Here is a 21720-nt window from a genome sequence, read left to right on the forward strand (position 1 = left end):
CCTCCCCGCCCCCCCGCCCCCCCCCCCCCCCCCCATCATTCTCTACTCTCCCAGCTGTGAGTTCCTTCCCTTTGAGGCCTCACGTGGTTCTTGGCTCCCTCAGAAGGTAGATATGAGCCTAAGAGTGAGGGAGTGCCTAGGGGGATGATGATGAGGTGAAGCTGCTACCTTCCTAGCAGAGCCAACAGCAAATGTTGGCGCCTGCTTCAGGGCTACATTTCTGGAGAGAAATTGGCTTTACTTCTAAGACAAAAATGCTTAGTATCCTTTCAGCATCCGAGCCTCAGGGAAAAGAGATTCGTGATAGACAACACTGAAACTGGTTCTAGACTTGATTTATTGACTTGTCTGTTTCTATTTTGTCACTAACCTGATTGACAATGAAACCCGGAATGTGACTTAAAGTGATTTCTGCGTGTGCGTGCGCTGCGGTCAGGGCCCGGTGGGCCTGCTAGAAGCGGGTACTCCCGTGAATGAAAGACGTTTATGCGAGGGGGCTGTTTGCGCGTGGGGAGGACGTGCCTCTAGGAAGTTGATTGTGATCGGATGTGTGTCTGTGTGGCTTGGGAAGCAATGTGGGTTCGAGTTTGTGAGGTGCGAACAGTTGAATGGGAAGAGGTAGGTGGGCCTCCCAGGAGGGAGGGGTAGTTACAGGCACATCTTAGGAACAGCTCCTTCTCTCGCCCTCCCTAGCTTTTCTCCTAGGATATTATTTCCCAGTTAGGGGGCCTTGGGAGAGAGTATGGGAGAGGTGGAAGGTGTCCGAGGGCTCCCCTGTTGGCGTTGCGCACGAACTGGAAGCTGGAGAGAGAGAATTGATGGGGACAGGTGCGCCCCCACTGGGGCATGCGTGGCGACACGTGGAGGATTCATCGATTCATCCTCAGTCGGGGAATCGCATCCCCTGTCCTAGGGTCACCCGCTTCACTTCTCACGAGTCCACACCGCGGGAAGCCTGCGCCCCTCTTCTCCGCGGGGGCCCCGTGAGGTTGATCCTGTTAGGGAGCGGAACCCCGCCCCTCCCTTGTTACTGACGAGCCCCGCCCCCTCCCGCCGCCCAGCGGAGCTCCGCCCTCGCCCCCGCCCCCGCCCCCCGCGCGACCACAGCGCTCCCGCAGCTCAGTCTGGCCGGCCCCATGCTACTGAGCGGAGCCCCTCCGGCGGGCTCCGGCCCGGGGCCGCGGGCACAGGGAAGCGCGGGGAGCGGCCCAGGGGGGTCGCGCCGGGGCGCTGGGGGTACCGGAGCCGGCCCAGGAGGGAGCGGCAGTGGCGGAGTAGCCAAGTGGCTCCGGGAGCACCTGGGCTTCCGTGGGGGGGGCGGGGGCGGAGGTGGGGGCAAGCCGGCGCCCCCGGAGCCGGACTATCGTCCCCCCGTACCCTCCCCGGCCGCACCCCCCGCGCCACCCCCGGACATCCTGGCTGCCTACCGTCTGCAGAAGGAGCGTGACTTCGAAGACCCCTACTCCGGGGGTCCGTCCGGCTCCGTTGCCCTAGCCACCCCCGTGGTCCCCGGCCCCACGCCGCCTCCGCGCCACGGCTCGCCCCCCCACCGCCTTATCCGGGTCGAGACCCCTGGTCCCCCAGCGCCCCCGCCCGAGGAACGGATCTCTGGACCCCCAGGCAGCAGCGACAGGGTGAGTGCCGCGACGGGCGGGGGTGACCAGGCGAAGAGGTGGTTGGTGGTCTAGGGCTTTCGAGAGGGACAAAGGTGGCCTGGCAGGGGCTGGGCCCCTCGGTGTCACGGTTTCTGGCGGACACGATCTTAGTCCCTGACCCCGGGACTCGGAGTCTTCATCCACCTTTGTTCAGATTCTCGACCTACTAATCTGGGACGTGTGCCCCAAACTCTGCTTGTGTCCCTATTATAGTCCCAGGACTTGGTGACCCTCCCCCTCCGGGGCTCTGCTGTCCTCATCGCAGCCCCCTGGAGCCTAAATCTGCCAGGCTTTTTCTAACGGGATTTGAGTCCCCCACCACACCCTGCCCTTTATGGCCTTTCTGCCCCCTGGGAGCAGCAGCTCACTGCCCTTTGATCTCTGACCCCTCCCCCCAGGGCAGAGCCGGCGCTGAGCTCCACTCCTCCTACTCCTCTGGGAGCCCAAGCATCCTTGCAGGTGCTGAAGCCACAGGCAGGAGGCGAAGGCTGGGGTTTCTCCCTGTGGACACAGCAAGAGCTGGCCTTTACCTCAAGCAGTCGGACTGGAGCCGGGCAGACTGTTGTTCTCAGGAAGCCAGGACAGGGAATATGCAGCTCTGTGCTAAGGATGCTGACCACTGAGGTTCAGGCAGACCCACTATGGCACTCCTTCCCTTGGCCTCCCAGGTGTGGGGACAGTCAGTGCTCAGAACCTGTTGTCCGGAAGGGGCTAAGCAGCTGAAACCAATCCTCTTCTCCTCTTGGACTCCCCCTCTCTTAGTTTATTCTGAAGGTGGCTAGAGCCTTTCATGGATCTGCAGGCTTGGGATAGAAAGGAGAGCCTGGCATTCACTGTTCCTGAGAACATCCACTGTGCCTCAGAGGGCTCTGGTGGAGAAGCCACCCCTTGCTCAACCTCATTTCGGCCTCTCCCTCCTTGGCAGCTGAAAGCCATCCCAGGTCCCTCTAGCCTTAAGTTCTATGATACTCCAGGCTGCTCTGGCCCCGTTGTCCTTCTTCACTCACCCCTGGGAGGCCAACTCCCCCTGAGGAAAGGCTTATTCCCCTTTTCCTCAGTTTTATTGGATTGGACAGCAACGTTGCTGTCCGAATCCGCTGGCTCCAGGGTTGAAGCTTCCAGCCAAGAGAGTAACGTTCTGCCTGATTTCCTGGATAAGAGAGTTATGTCAGGGTCAGAGCAGGAGCCTTAGGAATGTGAATTATTTTTTCTCCTGGTTCTTGCCATGGGGCATGGCTGCCCATCCTGGGTTAGGACCCTTAGCCGGCAGAAGGAGGCTGTGCCTTCACCACATGTCCTTAGTCTTCTCTTTTTCCTAATTGTCCCCCGCTCTTGGTTAACGTGATGGCGGTGGTGGCAGTAAGGCAGAGGGAGCATTAGACCTTGTTCTTACTATTGGCCAGTTAATCTCCTCCTCCCTGCTCACAACCCATTGGCATGTGGGCCTGAGCTGTTCCTGGCCCTCTTCCTCTTAGACTAGCAAGCCGTGGGCTCCTCTAGGACAGCGACCATGTTTTCCTCATGTCTGTGTCTTCCAAGTGATTGACACAATGCTTGGCATAAAAAAAGGTGCATAAATATATCCCGAATGGTGACTGTCCTTTGCCAGGGTGACCCGAGGGTCAGAGAGTCCCCTTATACATTTCCCCACAAAGACCGCAGAATGAAGTGGCTGTGCCCACGCAACTGCACAGAGACCTACAGCCTCTTCTCCCTGACAGTGTCCATACCTCACCCTGGGTCAGCTCCATGATCTCTTGGCTGTTCAGACTTTGGGGGCCAAGAGGTGTCTGATTCCTTTGTCAGCTGCAGGGACAGGAACAAAATCCAGCAGGATCTCCTGGGAGCCACACAATCTGTGGTGTCTTCACTGGGTGTGATGAGAAGGACCCAGGGTGCCATCCAAGATGGCTCAGGGGCCGGGACGCTGTTTCCATGGGCCCTGACATGGGGCCTCCCACCATTCAGAGAGAGCAGCTCCACCCCCTTCACAGCAAAGTTTGGGGGACTCCAGGGTCTTCCCTTTGGAGGAGCCTAGACAAGATACCTGAGCCATTTGCCCTAAATCCAACTGCCAGCACACGCCTGCAGAGCTCACACGCAGTTGCTGCCCCGGACAGTGAGCTGGCCTGGCTCTGGCTCTTGAGGTGGTGTGGAGCCGGTTTTTCTGTTCTGTGTGGCTACTTTCTCCCTATTCTCTGTTCTCCCTCTCTCAGCCCTGCAGGTCCTCTTGGCTTTTGGGTCACTTCCTGAGATGAGGTATGGACTGAGGACCAGGCTGTGCCTTGGAATGGTCAATTTCTCTCCTTCTCCTGCAACCCAGGGACTGGTGCTAGAGGAGCCAGAACTCTTCTGAGAGGGGCTGGGTTGTGCAGTTTGATGAAATAGGTGGAAATGCTTCTGTGATGAGCCAGAGAGATTGAGGGGAATTGAGCTCAGTGACTATCAGGTAGGAGAGAATGGGGACCTAGACAGGACCCTGAGAGGCCCAGGGGGCTCACAACCTTCTCATATGCAGGGCTCTGGCTGCTGGCCTACCCTGAGACCCATTGCTGCAGTTGGCAGGGGTACAAGGGTGGCCATCTGGGCAGGCCTGGCAGGACAGGTGTGGGAGCAGCAGGAGCCCCGCCCTGCATGGGATGGGAAGGCCGGGAGTTGCCATCTGGTCACAGGAAGAGCTCCCTCATGGTGTTGGGCCCTTTCTGGCCTCCAGGTTGTGCTCTGACAGAGGGGTTAGAGAGCTAGGCCTTCCCTTGCTTTGCTCCCTTTTATCAGACCTTCAATAGGGAAAACCTGGTCTAGGAAAGGGGGATGGGGATGGGAAAGGGGCCCTGATTAGATGAAGCTTAGAACTGTCTGTGGCCATCTGCACAATGTCCTTTGCCTCCATCATGCCAAGATGTGTGTGTGTGTGTGTGTGTGTGTGTGTGTGTGTGTGTGTGAGAGAGAGAGAGAGAGAGAGAGAGAGAGAGAGGTGATGGGAACAATAAGACAGGCACCCTGTATGAAGTGAAACTAGGGCTCTTGTTCTTAGCTCATGGAGGCATCTCTGGGGCTCATGAACCTCCAGAAATTATGCAGATATTTGGGTACATGAGCATTTTTTCTGGGAAAAGGCTCACAGCTCTCAGATTCTCACAGGGGTTCACAGGGCCCAAAATATTAAGAACTTAAAAAAATAGATGTACCTCATAGATGGTATCCACATGGACTTAGATCCTGCAGGCCCAAATTCAGAAGGAGTGAACAGACAGGTAGGAAGAGTATAGTAAAGTGAAGGAGATGTTCAGGTGTCTGAAATCTAACAAGACATGCCTGCCCTGTGGTTAGAAGGAGGGGTAGAGGCCCTTCCTTACCCAGTGTTCATTGAGTGTTTATGTATCATTAAGTGACACCTCGGTGCTGAAAGTGTCTCTCCACTTAGAAGACTTGGTCCTTGCCTTTTTTGAGTTTGCGTGTTTGCTTTAATTTTCCTTGTTATGACTTCCACAGAGTCTGCAGGTCTGATCTGTTTATCTCACATGTGGCCTCCAGTAGAAGTAGAAAGAGGAGAAGAGAAGGGTCCAGATCAGGGACCCTTGGGGGGCTGGTTAGACCTCTTAACCCTTTGTGGCCTGAGCTGTCCATCTGTGCTGCTGTTGGTGCTTCAGGGAGGGCTGAGGCCTACAGTCTGTGGGGTTGTATGGCAGGTCTGTCCACTCTACCCAGTGCCACCTCAGCCCTGGCGTTGTACCCATTGGGAGATGGGAACAACTGGGACCCTGTGGACTGTGAATGAGAATGGGAGCAGCCGGTTGTAGCCTGGGCTTGGAGGGGGTGCCTGCTGCCCGCTCCAGTGGCCCTCATCACAGAACCAGTGTGATACCATGTGACAACAGAGGCGAGGCCCGGTCCCTACATGCAGTGAGCCTGTGGTGCCTCCAGAGCCCGGGTCCCAGATATGGGGCTTCACGACCCCTCAAGAGGCTTCAGTCTTTTGGAGCCTGTTCTGTCATCACTGTGAGCTCCTGCAGGACCCAGGAATTTGGTCTTTTCCTTTTTAATATAATGGCAGGCATTTACTGAGCGCTTACCATGTGTCTGGTACCATTTTGAAGTGGCTGACATGTATGAGGCCGGTTGATCCTTACAACAACCCTATGAGGAAAATTCAGTTACTATCCCCAGGTTATACACGGGGAGGCTGAAGCATAGGAATGTTGGGCCACACTTGCATGATTTCACAGCTAGCAAGTAGGAGAGCCGAGGCTGACAACCAGGCAGCCTGCCTCCAGACTGGCTGCCAGTGCTGTGCCAGGACCCTCACGCTCTCGGAGAGGAGCCCTGCAGAGCAGAGGTGTTCACTAAGCATGTGCTAACGAACAAGGGGAAGGAGGCTCGGAGGAGGAAAGAGGAGTGCATTCTGGGCTGCGTTTGCCAATTTCTGAATGATGAAGGCCCCCACTTGCCACCCAGTCTTTAGGTAGCCACAGACACACCTGGTAACGGTCTTAAAAGGGCTGGTGGCATCAATTGCATGTCTGTGGTGTTTGATTGTTTTATAAGGATGGCATTGCTTTGTAATTAGAAAGGATAGTAACAAATTTGTTTCATATGAAGAAATTTCCCTGGCAGATACAATTGGGACAGGCATTCCAATAAGTGGGAACTGAGGGTACAAAAAGTTTTGATTTCAGGGGAGTTAAATAGTATACCATTCCCCTAACTGACAAACTTTCAGTTAAAAAGGATTTCATAGTATTAAATACTTTGGACAAATGTGCAATTAAACAAAATTAGACTGCTCCCTTTGCTACAGGATTTCTCAGAGACTTTAGCATGCTAATGTCTATTTGTTGCTGCATTTCCCAATTTTTTGTAAAATCTGTGGCAAGACACTGAGAGTCAGGAGACCTGGATCCCGGTCTTATCTCTGCAGCTACAAGCTGTGCGCCCTAGACAAGTACCTATATTCTGGGGCCTTAATCCCTGAATATAAAAAATTATCACCAGGGCTAACATTTATTGAGCACTGACTATGGGCCAGCCTTTGGGCCAGGGACTTTTACACTCATCATCCTCTTCCCAACCTCTGAGGTAGGTATTAATACTATCCCCATTTTACAGATAAAAAACCAGAGGCTTCCAGACATTAAATGTAAACTAAAGAAATGGGGGAAAGGGGCAGTAGTAGATTTGGGGGACCTTGCAGAGCCAAACCCTATGATGTCTGTCCCCTTGCTCCCCCTGGGCTCACAAGCCCCATGGGGGGGCGGAGGTCAGGGACTCGTAGCAGGGCCCAGCTGCGGAGGGGAGGGTGGAACCAGATGGCGGGCCTGCCGCCACCTCAGGAGAGGATTGCGCAGGAAGGAGCGTCAAAGCCTGACAGCTGCTCCAGGAGGGGCACTGCCCACTCGGAACAGGCACAGGGGCCGACTCCTGGAGGGACCCTGCTGGACAATAGGGAGGAGGGGGATCTGGTGGGCAGGGAGTATGGGGATAAGGGGGTCCTCTGGGCAGAGCTACTTACATGTTAGTTTGGAAATAGTTCAGCATTTTAACAGCATTGTGACTCTACCAGAGGGTTACCTAAATATCAGCCCTGGTCTTAGTGCTTCTCTGTTAGTTTCTCCTCCTGCCTTTGAGCCAGAGGCTTTGATCCCCATTCCTTTGTCCATTCTGCTCCTCCAGCTGCTACTGGTCGGTGAGAGTTCGGATGAATGGGGATCTGAGAGTCTGTGAGTCTGGGAAGAGAAGGAGGCCCGTTGAGCCTCCAGGAAATGTGCACTGAGCACCCACTGTGTGCCAGGCTCTGTGATGGGCATGGTGCACAACAGTGAGCACATTCGAGTCCGGTAACGGGCCCATGCACAAAATGCATTGTGGTAGGGCACAGGTGTCAGAAGCAGCTTCCCCCGCTGAGCAGTTTTACCTCTCTGATTGACCTAGAAGCCCCTGGGAAAGCAGGCCTGGCCTATGACAGGGATCCTCTATGTCCAGAGCAGGTGCCCGTCCTGCCTGGCTTCCCAGCAGGTGTCTCTGCTGCTGCTCCCGACCCCTAGCCCTGTGGGTGGCTCCTCTAGGCCCACCAGTCCAGGGGGGACAAGCTGGGCTTCCCGGAGCAGGGTGTGGAGCCAGGAGTGGAACAGAGGAGCCATTGAGCTGCCCACAGAGCTGCCACCTGGGCGCCCACAGGGACCAAGGGCTGGCGCTAGGGAGGCCCACGCTGGACTGGGAGGAGTCGTAGCTCTAGGCACTGGCCCAGGACTCCAGTGGGAAGGGCGCTGCATGCGGCTCTGACCAGGCTTGGTGAGGGAAGGACTGGGGGACTCTGTGGAGTGTGCGAGGGCGGGAGGTGCTTGGGCCACATGCTTCGGTTCACTGAGCAGCTTCCAGGGTCTCAATCCCCTTGTCTGTTCCCCCACCCCACTCAGATTTATGCTTCCACCGTCTTCTGAATGAACCAGAAAATGTGCTCCTTTGTCCATTCTTTCTGTTTTATGGGAACTGATTTACTGAGCACTTTTAGGCCCTGGGAATTTAGCAGTGAACATGGTTCCTGCCCTCAGGAAGCTCACAGTCTGCAGGAAGACAGCTAATAAAACAAGTATTTACTACACATGTGATGATAACTCAGCTCAGAGGCACCTAACCAGACCCGGGGAGAGAATGGACAGGCTTTTTTCTGAAGAGAGAAAAGAATCTGATTCAGGCAGAGGGAAAGCTTTTGAAATGAGAAAGAGAACATAGAGTTTTCAGGTAACAAAGTGATTTGAGATGGGTGAAGAGAAGCCAGAGAGGAAAATAGAATCTTTAAATCTCTTTAACTATGGACTTTTTTTGTAGCCACTGGAGAGCCATTGCAAGGTTTAAGGATAGCATGTCTGTTGATTCAGTTACTGTTAAGGAGCTGCCATGTGTGAGCGTGAGGCTGGGTGCCAGCTGGGCTGGGTACCCAACAGACTGGCTCCAGAGCCCCCTTGGTCAAGTGGGTGGGGCCGATTGGGGGCCTTGCCAGCTGGCCTGGGAGGAAGCAGCCTGGGGAAGGAGGGGGTGAGCGGATTTCTTTTCTTTACTTGGAGGAAGGAGGATGAGGTGCGGTGGGCTCCAAGGGAGATAGGCAGCAGTCTAGTGGAAACATTTTTCTAGTGCCTACTGTGAGCCGGGTGCTTATTGGAGCTGGAGAGACAAAAATGGTAAAGAGCTCCAGGCTAGTGGATGATATGGTGGTGGCAGTCTTCTTGGAAGCAGGCAGAGATTTGAGGGAGGGAAGGAGCTGGGTGGCTTGGCAAGCACAAAGTGGAATAAGTTGGGAGCTGACAAACTGAAGGATGAGGTGGTAGGAGCCTTTGGGATGTGCTTTAGACACCCCGGAGGGGCTTGCAGCAGTCTAAGCAACATGAAGAACGTGCCTCTGAGGTGGGAGGTTTCCGTTTTCCATCTCTATCTTGCTAGGGGTCCCAAATCTCCTAACCCAGGGCAGGGGGGTGACCCCTACAGCCTCCTTGCCCAACTGGCTCCCACAGTCCTGAGCTGTGGGATCTTGGGCCAGAGCCAAAGCCTAGACCGGGAATCCAGAAGAGGCAGGAGTGGCCCTTCCCCATGCTGCTGGCCCCAGAGCCACCTCTCGTCAATGCCTGTCAACTCCCTTGCAGCGCTCCCCTGAGGGGCTGGGGCTGGCAGCCCTGGGTGGGCTGGGCTCTGTCTGCCTCAGCCAGTCCTCCCCTCCCGGCCCTCCAGGAGCCTGTGCCCAGCTCGGAGAAAGGCTCTATTGTCCTCAGCTGCACCCCGCCCTAAGCACCTTGAACTCCTCTGCAGGGTTTGTGGCTTGCGGTTCCCTCTCTTTTGACTGGGAGCAGGGACAGAGGGGTGACGGTGAGCCACTAGTGTGGGAGAAAGTGGGACGTGGAGGACCAAGGCCAGGCCTTTCCTGTCACTGTCCCCTAGGAGCCTAGGGGATTTCAGCAGAGCCCAAATCCTGGCTTTCCTCATGGCTGTCCCAGTGTTGTCCTTCTCTTGGGACAGCCAAGATGCCCACTGGTGCCAGGCTGGCAGCATGATTTTCTACAAAGGGCACAGGTTCTGATCCTGGTTCCTCCATTTATGCGGGATGGCCTTGGGCATGTTGTTCCCTACCTGCTCTGAGTTTCCATTTCCTTAACATGGGGATAATACCCACATGATGATATGATGGGTGTTGTGTAGATAAACCTACAAAACTGTGGCATAAAGTGGGTACTCAGTCATTATGTTCTTGATGGTCAGCACATATATTTTTTGTTCAGCACCTGGTAACAGTGGTAGACATGGACCAAGCTAATCTCCACATTGCCCACTGTGCCCTGATCAGTCTTTGAACTCTTCCAACACCACTGTAACCAGTTCTCTGAATTGACCCCCTCTGTGGACCACCTGGTGTGAGATTTGCCCTGCTGGGACCCTGACTGAGGCCAACCTTAGGACCCATAGCCTCATTCTGGCCTTTTAGCCTAGGAGATGGCCCAGAGGCACAAAATTAACAGAAAAGACAGTACCAGTCTTCAGCAACCTAGTGGGAGAGGCCTGCAAAGGAAGAGCCAGAGCTTGTCCCCACCTAAGCTCAGATTCTTCCCTTGGGTACTTGGGGCTTTGGTTCTAAGGTCAGCTGTCCAGGACTCTTGCTCCTGTGGATAGAGTACCTGGGGAGACGCAGAGCTATCTCTCAGATGTCTGAAGCCTGCTCTCTTCCCATAGTTGGCAATCCTAGAAGACTACGCAGACCCATTTGATGTCCAGGAGACTGGTGATGGCCCAGTAGGAGCTTCAGGAGCCCCAGAGAAGGTCCCAGAAAATGATGGCTATATGGAGCCCTATGAGGCCCAAAAGATGATGGCCGGTAAGTAATAGAGTCACAAAGCGGGTTAGGGGGATTGTTCCCTGAGGCTTGAGTACTGCAAAACGAGCCCTGGCACCCGTACATCTAACAACTGATTCCTTGGTCTTCAGAAAATATGGAGAATGCCTTTGCTGGGGTCCTCGGGAAAGGTGACCACTGCTTTCAAGATAGTCCCTTTGGAGAAGGAGCTGTGATTTGTGGTGCCTGAGACCTGAGTTGGTAGAGAAGACCACACAACCAAAGCTCAGACAGATGGAAGCATTTGGGATAGTCAGAAGGGCAAGATAGTGGTGTGGGCTGGGGTGGGGGGGCGGGGGCGGGTCATTGGTCCAAAAGAGAATCACTAGCTTTAGGGAAGGTGGTAAATTTGAAATGATGTGATGTCAAAGTGAAACCTCTTCAAGACAATTGGAAACGCATGACTATAAATGCAGACGCAAAGGGTTCCATGATACTTGGCAAGTAGTTCAAGGAGTGAGGGCAGGAAGAAATGAGTAAGACCTGGCCCTGGGGACAGAGATTGAGAAAAGATCCATGGAAAGACCACAAGGGGGTGATCAGAGAGGAGGACACAGGTGAGTCAGTCTAAGCCAAGGCCCTGGGCAGGATGAAAGGAAGATTTGTTCAGAGGTAAATAATCTTCGTGCTGGACATACAGGAGAGGCAAGACAAGAAAGGCCAAGAGGGGCAGTGAAAGGCATTGAAGGCTGCAATGAGGTGCTTGGACTTGCTCCAAAAGGGGGAGGGGAACCATTATGGATTCTTGAGCAAGAAAAGAATAGGACAAATATGGCATTTTAAGAGGATTAAAGAGGCTTTGGTGTACAGACTAGAAAAACTGGGCATTAGAAAGATGAGTTAGCAGGCTATTGTGGAAATTACCGAGGCTTTAAGGAACCAATAATCAACACCCCTTTCTTCCCCTCTGGAGCTTGGAAATAATTGAGAAATGAGATCAAGGAAACAGAAAGATGGAGATTACAATGTCAGCTTTATTACCGATAAAGGTGGTTGGAGAACACTACTTAGCTAGGTCACCACAATGGGCTTCTTAACACTTCACCACAGAATTAAACAAGCCCACTCAGGCTTGGGCAGCGTAGGACAGCTGTAGGCCCCTGCACAGGGGCAGGAGGAGAAAGAACCAGAATGTTCTCTCTCTACAAGAAAGTCAATCAAATAAGCTTCTCTCCCTCCCTGGGAGAGGTGGGTGAGAGGGCAGAGGGCAGTCAGGAGAGTTATTCCACGGAGCCTGTGAAATAGGAGCCTGAGGAGTGGGGGTTCACCCTAGCAGTAATCCAGATGTGGAGAGATGAGGGTGAGACTCATCAGGCGTTGGCAGTGAACAGGCGGGACTCCGAGAATGGAGGAGGGCCAGGACCGAGGAGGGCAGTGTCGTGGACAGAAATGGAGAAAGTGAGAGATGGCCTCCTAGGAGGTCCAGGGTGCCCTGGAATTGATGAGAATATTTGCACATTTTCCTGGGAGCTCCATAGCTTTCATCATAGTTTCCCTGGGGTCAGAAGTCCTAAAGAGAATCGCAGAACAGGCTAGGAGAACTTTTCGGGAAAGTGGTGAGTTTGAAACATGAAAGTGAAACATCTTTATGGCAATTGGAAATATATAGGCGCGAAGGGTTCCACGAGACTGGGCAAGTAGCTCAAGGAGCGAGGGCCTGAAGAAATGAGTAAGACTTGGCCTTGGTAAACAGACCAAGAGAGGATCCAGGGAAAGAAACCAAACGGGATGGTCAGAGAGGAGGACAGTCCATGAAAATGACTTATCAAAGGGGACAATTTCAAGGACAGGGTGGTCAGCAGTATCTGAGTAACAAAGAAGGATTTTCAGATTGCAAAATGGTGTCCCTTGTATCCCTTGGGACCCAAGGAAAGAAGGGGAGTTGGGTTGTTGGGTAGCAAGAAGGAGATGGACTAGGAGAGGACCCCGCCTTGGTTTCCTGAATGGTTAAGCCTCGGCTCTCCAGCCCTTGCTGGCCATTGCAGGATCTTTCTCCTGTCTTTCACTCTGGTGCCTCTGTTGGGTCCCTGCTTCTGGAACCCCAGGGGTGTTTTGAGGGACCCGGGATGTGTGCCCCAGAGCCAGCAGCATCTCCTCTGAAGGAGGCCTGACTCGATGTAGAGGCGCACACCCAGAGGAGCTGAGCCAGGCAGCCAGGGCTGCTCTCACACCTCCCTTCCTGCCTTGCCCTGGTAGAGATCCGGGGCTCCAAGGAGACCGCAGCTCATCCCCTGCCTCTGTATGACACACCCTATGAGCCAGAGGAGGAGGGCGCCACCCCGGAGGGTGAGGGGGCCCCCTGGCCCCGGGAGTCTCGCCTGCCCGAGGATGACGAGAGGCCCCCCGAGGAGTATGACCAACCCTGGGAGTGGAAGAAGGAGCGGATTTCCAAAGCCTTTGCTGGTGAGTCCTGGGTGGAGATGGCAGGTCTGCTGGGGCCTCTGAGCAGCTTTCTGGGCTCAGGGGAATGGAAGGGGCGGAGCCCTGGGACCCGCAGAGGCCCAGGAGGGAAGTGTAGTTGAGTCTGAATCATGGAGAGCTGTGAGTTGGCAGTGGACGCTGTGCCGTGTGCAGGGTCAGGGACTGGGCACAAGAGAAGGATGAAGGTGTCTCCCTGCATCACCACCTCACGGAGGCCAACAGGCTTGGGCCACTTCCATCTTTTCGGGGACCGGATATATTTAAAAATAAAGAAATTCCAAACAAAATTATAAAACTTGTGGCATATGTTAAATACTTGCACTTAACGAAAGAAGGCATTTAACACTAGACAATGAAAACAGCTGCCCATGTAACCTTTAGAGATACCAGCCCTGAGTTAGAGGGCTGTGTCTTCCAGTGGGAGGCATGCCAGACCAGGGGGGCCTACTGCCAGAGGGATTTCTGAGGAGCGAGGACCAGTGGGCAGGGGAGACATCGCCTTTACTGCGTGAGGGTAGGTTTCTTCTGTCGCGAGCACCTCAGTGGCCGTGTCAGGCCAGGAGTCCGGCGTGGAGAGGGGGTGTGTGGGTGGTTTGAGTGAGGGGGCACGAGAGCCTGGAATACAAACACAGCTTTAGCTCCTGGATCCTTGATTCAGTGAGAACATAGAGGATTTAAATGCCATTAGACTTCATTCGCTTTCCCATGTCCCCCTCACTCCTCCTTGGGCAAGAGACTCCTCTTGGAGCTGGACCCTGCTGTTTGCTGTCCTCCCCACCCTGGCAACCAGACTGGGAAACTACAGGTTTCTAATTTGTTCCTGTAAAGCATGCATCACTGAGGATGGGCTGTTTATCTCCAGAAGTCTCCTTGGAGAATCAATACTGTTTGGATTGCCTAATGGGAAAATCTATGCTCGTCATTAGGAAACCTCGTTAGCAGCCCTGGGGCCGCCAGTGGCACCGCTCTCCTGATTGCTGGGGCTCGGGAGTTAGGGTGTGGGAAGTGGAGGACACCACACAAGGCTGGGGGTGCTGGGAGGCTGAGGATATCTGGGTGTGGTGCTGGGAGGCGTGGGCAGCTCCTTGTCCCTCTTTTCCTCCTTTCCTGGTCCCTCTGGTCCCTGGAGGCTTGTGAGAGGTCAAATGAAGGGGACCCAGGGGACTGTCAGAGCCAGGCCCCGCGTCGTGCAGGTTGCCGCCTGAGCCTCCCACCCCCTGCCACCAGCCCGTTGTGGTCAGCGGCCCTGCCCAGCCTCCGAAGGTCCTGTTCCCCATTCAGAAGCTGCCCCTGCCTCTACTCTGACCCTCCTTTCTAGGCTGTCCTGTGTCCTGGCTCTGGGTTTTAGTGTCTCAACTTCTGCCTCTGTCTCTGTCTCTGTCTCTGTTCCTGTCTGTCTCTCTTCTCCCTGCTGCTACTGGCTCCAGTTGACATTAAGGTCATCAAAGACCTACCTTGGCCTCCACCGGTGGGACAGCTAGACAGCAGCCCCTCCCTGCCTGACGGGGACAGGGACATCTCCGGTCCAGCCTCACCCCTTCCCGAGCCCAGCCTGGAGGACGGCAGCGGTGGGTTCTTTGGGGGCTTCTGGCCAGAGTGACGCATGCTTTCACCCCTCAGGCCCTGTGGGCTTGGGTTGGAGGAGCTGAGGTGGGATAGGGTCTGGAGAACCAGGAAGAATCCCTGTTCCTAGAGGAAGAAAGAACGGACAAAGTACACATCCTTCCCCTCACCCCCAAAGGTATGGGTAAGGTGTCTCCTTAGGGAGATCCCTTCCAGTCTTTTCCCCACCATGCCAAAACGCCCAGTATTCTAAATTCACTGGCCAGAGTCTTCAGCAATGCAAATAACTCCTGAGTTTGAGGTGATACTGGCTAGCACAGGAAATGTCTAACCCCAGAGTAAAGGATCTGATCCTCGCATCTGGTGTCTGAAAGACAATAAGGGCTTGAAAGTGCTGCAAGGAGGGGAAGAAAAGTCCAGATGGGGAGAAAGAAGGCACTAAACACGTCACCTATGTTCAGTTTTATCAAGAATGCACAGCCAAGGGTATGTGTGTGCGTCTACACATGTGCACACAGGACTTGAGGACCCATTTGTACATTTGTGTCTGAGTGTGAGTGGGTATTTTATAAATACAGAGTGAAGGTGGGTCTCTGTCACCTGCATATGTGTGCCTGTGCCTGTGTGGCCTGCTGGCTTCAGCAGTCCCTTGTGCAGGCTTAGCACTGGGAGGTCTGGAAAGGCAGAGCTACCTCCACTGGGCTTGGGGGGTGGGGGTGGCGGGGGGGGGCGGGGAGCCCGCGGGCAGCGACCTTGGGGGCGGGGGAGGGGCAGACCAGCTGGCGGCTTTGGGCAGGATTAGCCTGTCAGGATGGCACCAAGGGGAATCGGATAATTGTTCTCAGATCGATAAGTCATTTCTGCAGAATGGCTTGGCAGGGTGATTTGGAGAACGGTAATGAACTCTGAGGAGGAGAAAGAAACAATATTATCAGCGCCGAAGCCACCCTGCGGAGGATGGAATAGGGGAAGGCAGTCAGCTGCTCCAGAGGGAGAAACTTAAGTGGTTTCTCTTGTTGCTTCTCTTCCCTCCCCTCCCAGGGTGGGGACTGGGAGGCTCTGCCTGGGACAGGAGGGCTGAGCCCCACACCTACCCCGACTCCTGCCCCCTCCTGGGGAATGGACCCAGAATTTGGTCCCCAGGGCCAGTCAGGCCCATGAGCATGTCCAGCCCTTCCAGAACATGCCTTTGACCCCTTTTGGCAGGAAATGGGGTGGGGCACTGGTTATTCTGTAGGGATCTACCTATGAGGTCCTCAGAGTCTGTGACTGGTATGTTCCCCACAGCCCAGTTTGAAGGATCTGAGAAGAGCTGCCTGTCACCGGGCCGGGAGGAGAAGGGGCGTCTACCTCCCCGACTCTCTGCAGGGAACCCCAAGTCACCCAAGCCCCTAAGCATGGAGCCCAGCAGCCCCCTGGGGGAGTGGACAGACCCAGCACTGCCTCTGGAAAACCAGGTGTGAGTGTCTGTGTCCAGCTGGGGACTCTGTCTCCTCCCTTCCTCTCCTAGCACTGGCTTGCCTGTAGGGAACACCCAGAATGGGTGGGCCTGGTCAGCCAGGGACCCAGCAGAAATGCCCCCTTCCTCTCTCTCGTCCTCAGCTGGTACCATGGGGCCATCAGTCGAACAGATGCCGAGAACCTGCTCCGGCTGTGCAAAGAGGCCAGCTACCTGGTGCGCAACAGTGAGACCAGCAAGAATGACTTCTCCTTGTCCCTCAAGTGAGTGGGGCAGGTTGGCAGCTTTAGGTAGGGTTAGCCTGTCAAGATGGCACCAAGGATAATCACTGGGAGGACAACCGCCAGGACAAGGGGAGACTCCCGTATTCCTGCCATACCCACTCAAGCAGGGGAGAACCCCATCCCTCAAGAACATTTGCTGACTTGGGGCCAGGCCCTGAGGACCTGGAGTGCTCTGAGCTCAGCCCCTGCTCTCAGTTGAGCTACTGTCCAGCTCAGAAGGGGTCTGTCACTTATTAGCTGTGTGGCCTGGGGCGCCCTTACTTACAAAGTAGGGAAATGACAATAATACTTTCTAGGGACGGATTAAATGAAATAATGTATGGGAAGCAGTTAGTGTGACGCTGAATGCTCATTAAGTTATCGTCATCATCATTATTCAGGGAAGTCCGAGATGTTCTAGAAGCACAGGCAAGGAGATAGAGGAACTTTGCCTGAAAGGATCTGTAGGGGGAGATGGAGGCTGGGTCCTGGGAGGAGGGCAGGCCAGTGAGCAAAAAGTTGTTCTTCACTCTGAAGAAGTTGGCAGGAGGTCTGGCTGCTGGTGGCTGACGGCTGAGCTTTAAAGGGTCCTGGAGGAGGTAGGGAGGCAGGGCCCTCCCGAGCCGTCAGCCTTCCTCCCCGGGAGCAGGTACCCGCAGGCCAGCATCGGCCTCCCAGGCTCTCCTGGCAGGATGACAAGTCCTCTCCTTGGCGCCCAGGAGTCCCCCCTGGGAAAGCCTGCACAGCACATGGCATCCTGTCAGAGTGGTGTGTCCATTCACGTCTGCGCACCCCTTCTGGGGCATCTGTACCACGTCCTACCACATTTCCTGGAGGCAGTATAGACGTACCCCCACTTCAAACAAAACCAAAATATGGAAATTTGGGATACTGAACAGATGCATTCGAAGATCATTATTCAGCTTCACTAAAAGATGATAGAAAAAAAATACAACTATGGCCACAACCTGGGTTTTATTCTTGGGTTTAATCAAACTAGCTATGTGACCCTAGGCAAATCCCTTAATGTCTCTGGGCCTTGTTTCTCTTTTTGCAGAATGTGTTAATGGTTACCTCTAAGGTTTCTTCCAGCTCCCATACTCAGGGAGTCTGTGAATTATCATTAAATCAGAGGAGCATTAGGGGAAAATTCATTTGTCAAAAATGTGATTCACATAACTTCAGGAATATGTATTGTTTTAAAAATTATAGTTAAGGTTCACAAAGCATCTACTGTGTGCCAAGTAGCATATATACCCTCTCTAAACAACTGCCATCCTGCAAAATCAGTCTCTTTTTATAAACAAAAAATAGATTCAAAGAGGCATGTGATTTGTTCAAGGCTACCAGTGAATAAATTTCCAAAAGCAGGATTTGAACTCAGCTCAATCTGATTCTAAAAACCTCGCTGTCCCATCTGTTCCGTGGGACAGCTCCACCCGTCAACAAGTCCGGGACAGTCCCTGGCAAGGGGAGTCTGCAGGGGCCTGGCTCCTGGAGCAGAGCACAGCCGGGAACACAGCCCTGCCTGAGCCTGGGGAGTAAGGGGGCGGGGGCTGGCCTGGACGCCAGGCTCCAGCCCACGCCGATCTGGCCCCGCCAGCATCGGTCTGCCAGGGCCTCGTTTACATATAAATGGCTTCTGGGAAATACAATTATGGTTTCTCTTCTCTCTGTAATGGAAGGGCTTTCACTGGTAATTAAACAGCTTCCTCCAAAAGTCAAGCCAGCCCTTGCCCTGCGGCCCAGCTAGTCCCACCCAGGCTCCCTGAGGGTCTGGCAAGGGTTCTGCTGCCTCCTAATGGACCCTTGGGACTTTGTCCCAGGAGGTCAGTTATCCAGACGGAGGCTGAGCTCTCAGCTTCCAACTCTGGTCTCTGGCTACTTGTTGCCCTTTTATGGCCAGATCTGTCCCCCAAAGATGGACAGTTTTTAGGAGAGGTGATTTTCCCAAGTGGGCTACGGGAAACTGGCCGCCCCAAACTGCGAGGGCGAGGGAAGGCAGGGCCCATGCTGCTGCCCAGTCTCGGGCCTGGGTCTTGGCATAGGGCAGACCGGAGGGGACCACTAACTGCCTTCCTTCTCTACAGTCCCCTGGGGCTGTACATTTTCCTGAGGCCCTTGGCTCCTTTCTCCAGGGCCTATGTGGTCACTGTCAGCCTCAGTGGTTATCTCAGACCTGCAGATGAAGGATGGCCCCACACCCTGACACACACGCCCAGGGCTGGGGCCCCCAGCAGGCTTTACCGGGCACTGTGCTCTGGGGAGAGGAGGTGAGGGGAGGGTGGAGTTAAGGGCCTGTGTTTTCCTCCCATCCCTTTCCTCTCTTCAGTCACCCCACTCTCCCTGCTTTCTCACGGGTGGGCCTAGTGAAATGGGTTCAGTCAGAGCCCTCTCTGTACCCAGGCAGGGGAGGCAAGTGAGGAGGTTTGCCAGCTTCACTTCTCAAGTAGAGGCCTCCCCATGAATCGGCCTCCTCACCAGTCCTACCTCCCATACCTGCTTCTGAGCCATGTCCTTGTCCCCAGGTAGGCTCTGACCAGCAGGGCTCCCCCAAGCAGTGCCAACCATTTGCGTGTGGGTGAGTTTCAGACCTGGGACCTGGCCACCCATGCCGGTGGTAGTTTGGACAAACATTCTTGCTTGGGTACCACCTCCACATCCTCTCTCTAAGGCTGAGGGTACCCAGACGTCTGGGAGATAGCCAGAGCTCGGGGTGGGCGGGTCCTTGTCTTGTGGCCAGGGCCAGGCACTAATGCTGATTTCCTGGACTGTGGCCGGGAGACAGGAGAGGCAGCGGAGCATGTCCTCGCTGAGAAAGAGAATGGGGCTGGGGCTGCCTCCTCATCGATGATGTCAGCCCAGGCCAAAAGGCAGGATGGATGAGCCGGGGGCTTGGCCCAAGGCCCAGTTAGCAGCAGGGTGAAGGGATGTCCCCAGGACAAGGTGGCTGACTTATTTACAGATTTGGGGAGTAGCCTGCCCCCTCCCCTAGCATCTGCAAGAGAGGTCCCCAAACAAGAGTCTTTTGGTTGTCACATCTGTCCACCGCTGTCCTGCCAAGGGTGTTGTGTCTCCACAGCAGTGACCAGGAGCCCCTCACTGGTGTCCTCCCCTACCGCTCAGAGGAGGGGAGGGTGAACTGGTCCTGGCCACACAGGCCGGAAGGCAGGAGTGCCTGGATACCAGGGTTTGAGGAGGCGGGAGGTATTGGTCCCTCCAGTTGCCACCTGCACACACCCTGTACACTCACTAGACACACATTCTTGGCACACCCAGTGCTCTTACCACAAAGCCAATACCTACTGTTACCTGCTCACAAAACCCCCTCCGCCCCCTCCCTGCTTTCTGGACTGACCTCCACCTTCCCTAGTCACTTCCACTCTCTGTTGGTTTGGAAGGAGATATTTGCTGCCAGGATCGGGGAGGGGAGGGAGAATGGAGAGAGCTCCCCCTCACCAGGGTCTCCTTTTCTCTTCCCAGGAGCAGTCAAGGCTTCATGCATATGAAGCTGTCTCGGACCAAGGAAGACAAGTATGTGCTGGGCCAAAACAGCCCGCCATTCAGCAGCGTCCCTGAAATCGTGCACCACTACGCCAGCCGCAAGCTGCCCATTAAGGGGGCTGAGCACATGTCCCTGCTCTACCCTGTGGCCATCCGGACTCTGTAGATGTGAGGCCTGGGCTCTGTGACAGGTCTGGATCCAGTCCTGTGCCTGTCCCCTGGCTACAGGCTGTGGTCCTTCCTGGGGACATGATCTCCCAAGCCTTTCTTCCCCTCTCCCTGGGATCTAGTGGAAGCTGGAGATTCCTTAATTTATTCTAAAGGGGAAAGGGCTACTGAGGCCTTGGAGTAAGAGGTGGCCCAGAGCTGAGAGAGGAATCCCTGGAGAGAAAGGATAGCCCCTGGAGGAAGAGGGCTTCAGAACCGCGGGTCTCCTGTAGAGTTTAAGATCGGCAGCTCCAGAGCCTTTCCGCCTCTGAGGCAGAGGTGGTGACCCCCTTGCCCACCACCCTCTACTCCCCGGGTCAGTGCGGCGTTGAACAGGACGCGGGCCTGAGGGGCTCCCTGGCCGTATTCTTCGCCTCCATCCCCAATCCACCAGCGGGGCTCAGTCCAGAGTCTGGTGTAGAGCTTGGGGATGGCAGACGCCTGGGATGGAGATGGCGTTGGGGCAGGGAGAGGTGGGGAAGGGCTCGGGCCTGAGGGAACTTGTGCGGTCCCCGGGCTGCCCCGGCACCCGGCCAGAGGCAATAAATAAATCCAGTGCTGCCAGGCAGAACCGCGTCCGCGCCTCCTGCTGCGCACTCCCCACCCCCCGGCCCCCACCCCTGGCTGACCGAGTGAGGAGCGGCAAAGCGAGCACAGATCTGTTTATAAATCAGCTCTGGAGCAGACATAGGCCGGCTGTGAAAAGCGCTTTCGAAGCATCAAGTTCCTTCCTTTGACAAGATGTCAAAACATCCACCCAACGCCCCCGTCCTAGCTTGCGGGGCGGGGTGCCGGGGGGGGGGGGCGGGTAGACCCCGGAGCTGGCGGGCCTCGCGGCGCCCCCTCCCCGCCGCGCTAAGGAGCGCGGCTACCCAGGAGCACATCCAATTTCCTGCCTACAGCCATTTGTCTGGGAGGAGGGGAGCCGTGGAGAGACAAAGAGGCACCGCGCCAGGCGGGGGGAGTGGGGTGGCCTTGCCACGCGGAAGCCGCGCGCCCGCGGAGCTGGGAAAGCTGGCACAGCCTACTGTGTTCCCTTTCCAAAGGAAGCCAGGGCCTGTCGCGCCTCCCTCATTCCGTGAAATATGGTTTGGCCCCCGGGGACCTGCAGCCAGTGAGCCTGGGCCCAAATCCGCCTCCTGGCTGTGGCTGCGGTTTGCGGGGCCGTCCACGCGCGCCCTCTGCTGGCCATGCCCCTAACCTCGGGTCCTGGGCGCGGGGCCACACCCGCCTGCGCCCCGGTGGCGCCCCTGCACTCGCCTCTGGCTGCAACCCTCCTAGGCCTGTGGGCCCAGCCCCCGGGGAATACTTACTAGGCCGCCAGGCGGAGCTGCTGTCAAGCCACTCCAGGCCCGCCCTCCTGCTCCCAGTGGCAGCCTGAACAAAAACTTCCCGAAGGGCTGAGCACACATACGCACACCCCTCAGGGACAGCTGCCTTGGGAGGGCACCTGAGGGCCTCCTCCATAACCTAAATCTGCAATTCACAAGTGTGATGTGGAATCATAGGATTTTGGATTTTCTAATTTAGTGGTTAATTTATTGAAATCGAGGATATGCGATCTGACAAATGTAAGGATTCTGTGGGGATGGTTGAAAGAATCACTTGAAATTGGACACTGCTTCAGCAATTCCCTCATAGAGGCTTGGCCTATCTTTAAGTGTACTTGGAGGGCACTCACTCATTTTGGCAGATGCCAAAACAGAGTTCTAAAAAGGTTAGGTGATGTGCTCATCTGTCTTCTTGCTATCATCACACTACCTGGTACTCAGAGAA

General features: G+C 55.2%; 1 protein-coding gene across 4 annotated transcripts; it reads left to right on the top strand.

Moving 5' to 3' along the window:
- Positions 1 to 1136: 1136 nt before the first annotated feature.
- On the top strand, positions 1137 to 20503 carry SHF (Src homology 2 domain containing F). Of its 4 annotated transcripts, XM_054564951.1 has the most exons (7): positions 1137 to 1634; positions 10368 to 10509; positions 12724 to 12930; positions 14376 to 14516; positions 15799 to 15970; positions 16114 to 16233; positions 19717 to 20503. In XM_054564951.1, exons 1-7 carry the CDS (start codon positions 1137 to 1139, stop codon positions 19901 to 19903), a joined length of 1467 nt encoding a protein of 488 aa, XP_054420926.1. In that variant the 3' UTR covers positions 19904 to 20503. The 4 variants fall into 4 exon arrangements, with proteins under 4 accessions (XP_054420926.1, XP_054420931.1, XP_054420941.1 ...); XM_054564956.1 differs by lacking the exon at positions 14376 to 14516; XM_054564966.1 differs by lacking the exon at positions 15799 to 15970 and having other exon boundaries at positions 19717 to 19879.
- The last annotated feature ends 1217 nt before the right edge of the window (positions 20504 to 21720 follow it).

The sequence above is a fragment of the Pteronotus mesoamericanus genome, unplaced genomic scaffold (genome assembly GCF_021234165.1).
Source record: "Pteronotus mesoamericanus isolate MK-2021 breed Mesoamerican mustached bat unplaced genomic scaffold, CSHL_Meso_final contig_164, whole genome shotgun sequence".
In the NCBI taxonomy this organism is placed as follows: domain Eukaryota; kingdom Metazoa; phylum Chordata; class Mammalia; order Chiroptera; family Mormoopidae; genus Pteronotus; species Pteronotus mesoamericanus.

Coding starts and splice junctions, on each gene's coding strand:
- SHF (XM_054564951.1), top strand. CDS start 1,137: ATGCTACTGAGCGGAGCCCCTCCGGCGGGCTCCGGCCCGGGGCCGCGG. Junction 1,635..10,367: donor CCCCAGGCAGCAGCGACAGG/GTGAGTGCCGCG, acceptor CTCTTCCCATAG/TTGGCAATCCTAGAAGACTA. Junction 16,234..19,716: donor GACTTCTCCTTGTCCCTCAA/GTGAGTGGGGCA, acceptor TTCTCTTCCCAG/GAGCAGTCAAGGCTTCATGC.